This window comes from Poecilia reticulata, linkage group LG12 (assembly GCF_000633615.1).
Source record: "Poecilia reticulata strain Guanapo linkage group LG12, Guppy_female_1.0+MT, whole genome shotgun sequence".
Lineage (NCBI taxonomy): Eukaryota > Metazoa > Chordata > Actinopteri > Cyprinodontiformes > Poeciliidae > Poecilia > Poecilia reticulata.
Window position 1 is genome coordinate 1,643,961 of NC_024342.1, and position 8,463 is coordinate 1,652,423.

Here is an 8,463-nt window from a genome sequence, read left to right on the forward strand (position 1 = left end):
CTAAAGGACATAAGTTTTTAAATGCAAGAAGCAAAGTTTTGTGAAGGGAAGTTGATAGGAAGAAAGCCATCTGAAACCCAGCTTTTTAGGGAAAGTTATTTTTAATAGTAAATAAGCATTAGCTTAATTTACCAACTTTTTGCCTTCAAATTTGACTTTCTTTCCTCTTCTTTCTCAATTAAGATATTCAAAATGTCTTCATTCCCTCAAAAGCGAGATGTTAAAAATACAATAATTTTGGAAAATAGGTTGTTATAACTCATCATTACAGAATATTATCGGTAGACCAAAACAACGAAAAAACTCGAACTCCTTTGAATTAAGTTAACTTACTCTTGAGACAAATCAAATGTTTTCGAAAATTTCAGGATCAATTGCAGGCAACTAGGTTTCAGGTAAAATTTGGCTGTAAAATAACTAAGGAGTCAAAACGCCTCTTGACTCCTTCACTTGGTCCACGCTAAATTCGCCTCTGCAAATAGATTATGACKCTACTCTTTACCCAAATTTTTCTACATTTTATAACTAGCGTGAACGCATCAGCAGACGTCACTTACTCATGACCAATCAGGCAGCAGCTAAAGGTGAAACCAGAGAAGCAGCAAAACACATCACGTYGGCTGTAACAGTGGAAAGGTTTTCTGTATGTTAGGTAGGCAGCGGTTTAACAGTGTCGCAAAAATGGTTCGATGGGTCATTTTTAGAAATATTTGTTTACTGTATTCTCTCCTTGTGACGTTCGCGGTTTGTTAATTATATTTGGGTAAAGTTCTAGTAGCCTACGTTGCTAACATTGTTAGCTGTAGCATGACGGCGCTGAAGTTAGCTTCCGATTTGTCACTTGATTAAAAGGGCTGTTCACTGCTTCTAGGAATTATGGAATATATTTGATTAACTCGAAATGATCCTATATTGGTGACAGACTGGTTATATCATAGCAAGATCTGATAACTTTTTATGCTGTATAAAGCAAAACAAATGCCAATGCTCCAAAGTACGGCTGTAAAACTTYATTTATTTAGCACGTTTCGAGATGAAAATTACAATCTGCTTCAACGAACAGAATAAAAAACAAGACAAATGAAAGCAGACTTTAAAAAATAAATTACAAGTTATTTTTGGCAGCAATTTTTCAGATTTTGACGTTCTGATTACTGTGTGTGGAAAAGCCAGAATTACCATTCCCAGCGACTGAGATAATTCAGCTATTGTCTGTCACTAATGTTGATTTTTAGTTCATTTTATGCAGTAAATTTAGAAATCTAGAAATCTGACCTGCCCTGTTCTACTAGCTTTAAGATCAACTTAAACTGTTCCWCTAGCTTTATGTTGAACAGCTAGTGGAAGTTGTTCCACTTTTGTTTCCCAGGTTCTTGCTGGAGTCAGATGGGTCCATCAGAATCTGTGCAGTAACGTCATGGCCCTGACAGAGGAGCAGTCTGAGAAGTAATGTTCCTTTTCATTCTTCATTTGAATATTTTGTAGAATCTGAGCAAACCCTCACCATACATTATATATCTACAGACTTCTAGTTTATCTTAGTCATTTCTGATGTTACATTTTATCATCCCACTTTGAGAAAGTTTTTACTTTTATCGTGAAAATGCATATACAGCTTCTTTATCTTGTTTAAAAACATCCCTGCCTTTTAATCGATTTGTTCCAAACTGATCAGCCATTCTCTCTTAGCATATTTTTGATTATTTAAAATATTTTCTAAGTGAATATTTTAACATTGTTGATGTTTTTTTTTTGTCACTTAAAACATTTGAAAGACTCTTGACACTTTAAAAGGGAGCATTATGTGAGCTTTATATAATGTTATTTCCTCATTAAAATCCATATCTGGAGTGTTTCTGTGATTTATTTTTTATTTTTCCCATGCTCCTATGAACGGTTGTAAAGACTTAATGGAGAAACGTAACGTTGCTGAAGGCGTATTGTGTGAAAGAGCAGGAGCTTCTTAAAGAGACAGAGGCCCAATTTGAAAGTATTAAATTGCAAAGTGAAATTTCTTTTAAGTAACGTTTAACATAAACAGCATTTTTATTACAACTGAAGGTAACATATTTGCCTGATTGTTGTATAATTTGCACTATAGGCTTGGAAAATACATAATAATAATGTATTATTATACATTATTATAATAATACGTTTGTTAGCTGTAAACAGATTATCCATGACTAAATTCTTGTACTAATACACAAACTCTGAAATATAAATGTTGTCAGTGGGTGGTTACAATGTTGTCAGATATGTAAAATAATTTTTTATACTTTCTCAGTAGTTTTAAGAATCTTTGTGGGATATTTCCAAAGTATTTAACGGGTATTGATCTGACTTTGTGTGTTAAAATGCCCTTTTATTTCCGTATGCCAGAATTAGTTTTTTCTTTCATCTTCAGTTAGTCAGCTCATGTTCAGGTTGCACTCAGCTTACTGTGTTTATCATGCTTATAAATTTACAAATTTTCTCCTTAAAATCCTTTGAACACAGCTGACCTCTATATAAAACTTTGGTGTGTGTGTGTGTGTGTGTGTGTGTGTGTGTGTGTGTGTGTGTGTGTGTGTGTGTGTGTGTGTGTGTGTGTGTGCAGACACTGCTGGGTGTGTTTCGCCACTGAGCGGGACGACCACGGCGCAGAGTGGGTGAGCCCCTGCAGGTGTAAAGGCTGCACCAAATGGATCCACCAGTCGTGTCTGCAGCGCTGGCTGGACGAGAAGCAGAAGGGAAACAGCGGCGGCGCCGTTAACTGTCCGCAGTGTGGCACCGAGTACTGCATCATTTTCCCAAAGATGGGTGAGGACTGGAGCAACCTTTGACTGGACCGTACCACGTATCAGGATCCTCTCTTGTGGCTTTTACCTGAAGAGAGTCAGAAACTACATGCAGGCCTAGCAGAGCTTTACTCTAAGCAGCCCAGCTGTTTCCTCTAGCCCCCTACAGGCAGAGAAATGCAACTACAAGAGCTGAAGAAAGTTTAAGATCAGTGTTTCTCAACCTTTTTTGGCCCAGCGCCCCCCCAGCCTTTATCCAGGTCCCTCACTGCCCCCCACCAAAGAATTTATAGGCTACTTTGCACTGACCATTATTTTATTATTAATATTACTATCACTATTGTAGATGTTTTGATTTTTATTCTTGTTTCTGAATTTATCATCAAAAATAATTTAGCAGAGAACAAAAAAGTCATGGGAATAGAAATTATTTTCACAGGTGTCTAAGAAAAATGCAATGAATATTCAAGTTAAAATTGGTAGGTCTAACAGCCAATCAGAGTGGAAAAATATTCTTATTCTTTGCCATTTTCTAGTTAAATATTACACAATATGAGGAGATAAAAAACTATTTGCCAAACGACTGAGCCCTGCAACATTAAAACATGGATAGAACTGTAACTACATTAATCATAACTCTTCTTCTTCTCTTCAGTGTTTGTCAGTTTCTGGTGGTGCAGCTCTGTGCTGCCTTCAGGAGAATGGGACATCAGAGAATCATCCATAAAATTTCACCCACATGGCATTTATTGTGTAAACCAGAGCTTTCAGTGGAAAAACAAAAGTTCCAGATCATTTTAATGCCATACAAATATGAGACAGAAACATGGATTATATCTTTATATAAACTATTGATTTATAGATTAATAGTTTTACTGGACAGAAATTACAAAGAACAAATCTGGTTCTTAATACAATCCTAATGAGTCAAATTGAAAGTGTCATGGAGTCATCAGCCTCATGACATTAACACTGACATGAAAAATAATATTGAAGAAATAAATATCCATCCATCCATCCATTTTCTTACACTCTTGTCCCTCAGTGGGGTCGGGAGGGTTGCTGGTGCCTATCTCCAGCTAACGTACCAGGCGAGAGGTGGGGTTCACCCTTTTCGAGCAATTTAATTATTGCTCGAAATCATTATTATGTAAAACTAGTGTTGAAAACATTAGACTAATCTTGATGAATTGATTATAATCGATTATTTCAACTAATTTAGCAATTGAACACATTTAGAGACGTAATCAAGACAAAATGGTAAAAAATAAATCTGTCCAAAGACAGCAGTTGGCCCCCCGCCACACTTTGGACAGCCCTGGGTTAAATGAAAAATCTGCGGAATGTGCAAATTTTTATTCTCAGAATAATCGTTAGCCATAACCCTACATGTAAATGATTGTTGTTCAAATCACTCAGCTAAGATGCACATTTCTCAGTTTTTAGACACAGACATGAAAGTAAGAGAAGACAACAATTTATCCTTTGTGTCATGCTCTGTGACATGACTGATCTGGTCCTGTTCTGGTCCCCCAGGCCCGCTGGTGTACTTCCTGCAGCAGGCGGACAGAGCCCTGTCCCGTGCCAGCCCCTTCGCTGCAGTCGGAGTGGTTGTTGGGACGGTGTACTGGTCGGCAGTCACTTACGGAGCCGTGACCGTCATGCAGGTGCTGTCAGGTGCATGGAGGAACCACTGAGTCGTCACCGTCTGCAGTAGCCTCACCTTTCTGGCTCCCCCTGCAGGTGGTGGGGCATAAGAAGGGTCTGTTTGTGATGGAGCGGGCTGACCCTCTGTTCCTGCTCATGGGCCTGCCGACCATCCCCGTGCTGCTGGTCCTGGGGAAGATGATTCGCTGGGAGGATTACTTATTGAGGCTGTGGCTGAGATACTCCTATAAACACGGCCCTTCATCAGGTGTGTAACGCATCATCTTCCTCACTCAGCCCCCTGTGACATGCTGATCCTGGCTTTGTTTTGTAGGTCCTACTTAAAGGGCAGTATTATGTATTTTCCAGGCCTATAGTGCCATTTTATAGCATAATCAAGTAATTGCTACCTTCAGTTGTTAGAAAATGCCATATATATGACATAAAATAAATTATAATTTGCAATTTAATGCCTTGAAATCGGGCCTCTGTCTCTTTAAGAATCTCCTACTCTTTCTGAAACTCACAACATTTCTCAAACATGTATGAAAGAATCAAGGCAACAGTCTGTGTATTTTTGAGTAAGGAATAAAATTCTAACATGATGTAAAGCTAAAAAAAAAAATCTTTTACATAATACTTCCCCTTTTAAAATAATTCTTTGATTCAATAGCAGCTTCCTAAATGGCATTTCACTCAGTGGGAGCCTCAGTTCTGCTGGTTAGCTCTTTAACAGCACATTCTCAGTTAACATTGTGTGTGTGTGTGTGTGTGTGTGTGTGCTTCTCGTCAGGGGGTGGTGGTTACCTGCCGCCCCTGCGTGTCCAGGGGCCCGGCGCTGGAGACCACCTATCTATGTCCAGGACTCTGTGTGGGGCGCTCATCTTTCCCTCCATAGCCAGTCTGTTGGGACGGCTGCTGTTCAGACGAGTTACCTCCAACTTGCAGCGCACCATACTGGTGAGTCTGCCTGGAAACTGGGGAATTCCCAGCACAATGCGTTTCATCTTAATGCAGCATGGGATGTTACAGCAAGGATGGAATCGCGGATTTCAATTAACAAAATTACAGAATTAGCTAATATCTGCAAGAAGGGAAGGACATGCAGTGATTTCTGTCATTTTGGTTTATTCTCCTGTCCCCGCTGTTACCCGGTGAGGAGCAGCTCTGTTCTCCACACAGACAGAATAAACCAGCCAGCCATGAAAAAGAAACCTCTATAAAACACTGATAACAAAAATTCAAAGTCTAGCACAACGTTCAGGGTCAGCAAGTTTTATGAAACAGGAGAAAAATTCTGTATGTTTTGTCAGCACATGGTTGACAGGAGGGGCAAAGATAAGACTACTCAGAAACAGAGATGAAGGTAGCTAACCGCAGCCAGTCAGTAATGTTCTACTGAACCACAGCTGGTTGCTTCATTTGTGAAACAGAGCAGAAGTAAATGGTGACTTCTGGATATTGATTTGTTAAATATTTGTCATTTACACCATTATTACCCACTTTATGGTTTAATAGGTATGGTTAAAATGGAATTCAGAAAAATTTAAAAGGAAAAATGGGAATTTGAAAAGAATAAAAAAGAATTTAAAAAATTTTAGAACATCTAGACATTAAAAATGTTTACCTGGCCATCTTTGCGAATTAATTCAACCTCAGTCAGATTGTTTACTTTATTCTTGTACAACTTTGTTCTCGTAACATTGACTTTGTTCCCATTAATACAACTTTATTGTCATGATATTATGACTTTATTCTTGTAATTTTATTTTTCCTCAGTATGACCTTAACACCTTGTCGTGTTTCAGCCCTCGTATGAATTTTTCTCTCAAGGTTTCTGTTTTCTATATGCCCTACCATCTGTCTCCACAGGGGGGCATTGCGTTCGTGCTGATCAAAGGCGTACTGAAAGTGTATTTCAAACAGCAGCAGTACATCATGCAGGCCAACAGACACATCGTGAACTATCCAGAAAGTTACACGAACCGACCAGGGGGCGAGGGAGAGGTCAACACAGAGGACAGCGGGAACGAGTGACCGCCTGTCCCCCTAGAGGTCGGCGGGAAAAACTGACCTCCTGTCCCCTGGAGGATGAGGACAGAGAGACGCAGGGTGTGGGTCCTGGACTGACTCATAATCACAGGTGATGCTTTGTTGCCTTAAATTCTCCAAAATGAACTGAAGCAGTGCCTGAACAGATCAGCTCTGACCTGATATGTTGTCATGACGATGAAGCTGCAGATGATGAACTTCTGTAGTTGTATGATTTTCCCTTGTTTAGAACCAGCTGAATGACATGTTCTATGCAAAATGAACTATTTTTGTTCCCCTGACCTTGTTTCCATTGGTGCTTGTTGAACTTTGCCAATAAACGACGTCCTACCCTCCAAACGACGTCCTACCCTCCTTCGCTCTGATTGGTTTGTCTGCAGATGAGGCTCACATGCTGTTGCCACTCTGAAGATGATAAACTTGAAAACAGTTCTGCATTCTTTTACATTGTTGCCCATAAATACATAAATAATTACTACCATCACATTTTCACAGAAAAACCTGTTTTTTTGTTGTTGTTTTTTTTCAGATTAAGGGAAAAAATAATACATTTAAACCTGTCTACAGGAGATCTGCAATAAATTCAAAATACCTTTATTTCTGATGATAAAACCAATGCCTACATGGTCCTGAGGCCACAATAGTTTTTTCCTGATTGAATATAATATGCACAATGTTAACATCATCTGTTCTCCTGGTTTTCATCATGCCTCCTCTTTTTGTGTCATCCAGTTCTCTCAGTCTAATGTTTAGATCACAGAGGTGGTCGGTCATGCATTTGAATGTGTTTATTGCTGGATTCAAATTGCTGTAAATGAGAAAAACAAAAAGCAATGCCTGCTAAATGCCCACCTCATTGTTTTTAGCCCAGATGCTTTAAATGCTATTTAATTTTTTCCAAATAAAGATGTTGAAGAGCTTACCTGTACATGTAGTGTTTTTTTGTTGTTGTTTATAAGTCTCTGAATAAATCCATTCATCTTACAAAGAAAACATTTCAAACATTTCATTCCAGAAGCACAAACACCTGCAGCTGCAGCAAATGGTGGTTCTACAAAATATCCATTCAGAATACTGAATAGGAATACAAATGCACGCCACACTTTTGTGTATTTAAAAATGTGAAACGTGTATTCTTTTTCTTCCCCACTACATCATTTTTGCAGATTTTTAGTCTAGTCTATCATACAGGTCTAATAAAATGCACGAGGTTTGTCGATCTAAGACAATAAACAAGGTTCAAACGAATACTTTTGTAAAAGACTTTCACGTTAATATTTTAACAAACTTGTAAACAGAGCTAGATTAGAAAAGTTTATTACGAGAATGTTATGTTGCAGACAAAAGTCGTACGAGAATTAAGTCACAACAGCCATACGAGTCACATTACAAAAACTTGCTTTATTCTCGTAATTTCACTTTTTAATGGAAATATTACATCTTCATTCATATAATGTTATGACTTTATCCTCGTAATTTAAAATATGAACTCAACCGTAGTACTCCATCGTATTATTTAATTAAAACTAACATTTAAATGGCAAAAAATAATTATTTTGCACATTGTTTTAAGCAGCCCACCTTTGTTTGCTTATTGGCTATTGTATCTTATTCTAAGCTGCTGATTGGCGGATGTTGCGTCTCTGAGAGTTTGTGTGTGATGGAGGCAAGAGAAATGAACTATGTTTAGCGACACCACCAATGGAAAAGTAAAGAACCCAAAAAGACCGTCTGTCCCTGTGTGTCAGCAACACCGTGGCTTGGTTACCCCTAGTTACATTCTGTGGACCAACCTGGGTCCCGCTGTTCGCTCCGTGGTGCTGAAAGGCGGACTGGTGTGTGTTCGGTATGTTCTTACAGGTGGTGGCTGTTAACAGCTCCATGGAGGATTTACTGAACGTGGCCAGTTCCATACTGGGAACAACGGCCTCTAGTGTTTATATAGGGAACAGCGGCCTCTAGTGTTTATAAAGGGAACAGCGGCCTC

General features: G+C 38.8%; 1 protein-coding gene across 3 annotated transcripts in view; it reads left to right on the plus strand.

Annotated features, from left to right (window-relative positions):
- Window positions 1-7,398, plus strand: part of marchf5l (membrane-associated ring finger (C3HC4) 5, like) — a 10,265-nt gene extending 2,867 nt beyond the window's left edge. Inside the window, exons 1-7 of one of the 3 annotated variants that reach the window (XM_008423155.2) lie at window positions 29-652; window positions 1,323-1,446; window positions 2,597-2,799; window positions 4,314-4,444; window positions 4,521-4,692; window positions 5,218-5,384; window positions 6,297-7,398. In XM_008423155.2, coding sequence (XP_008421377.1) covers window positions 1,418-1,446; window positions 2,597-2,799; window positions 4,314-4,444; window positions 4,521-4,692; window positions 5,218-5,384; window positions 6,297-6,461 — 867 coding nt within the window. In that variant the 5' untranslated portion in view covers window positions 29-652; window positions 1,323-1,417 and the 3' untranslated portion in view covers window positions 6,462-7,398. Of the gene's footprint in view, window positions 1-28; window positions 653-1,322; window positions 1,447-2,596; window positions 2,800-4,313; window positions 4,445-4,520; window positions 4,693-5,217; window positions 5,385-6,296 lie in introns of those variants that run through there. The other 2 variants (XM_017307928.1, XM_008423154.2) reach the window with 2 other exon arrangements.
- Window positions 7,399-8,463: the final 1,065 nt, after the last annotated feature.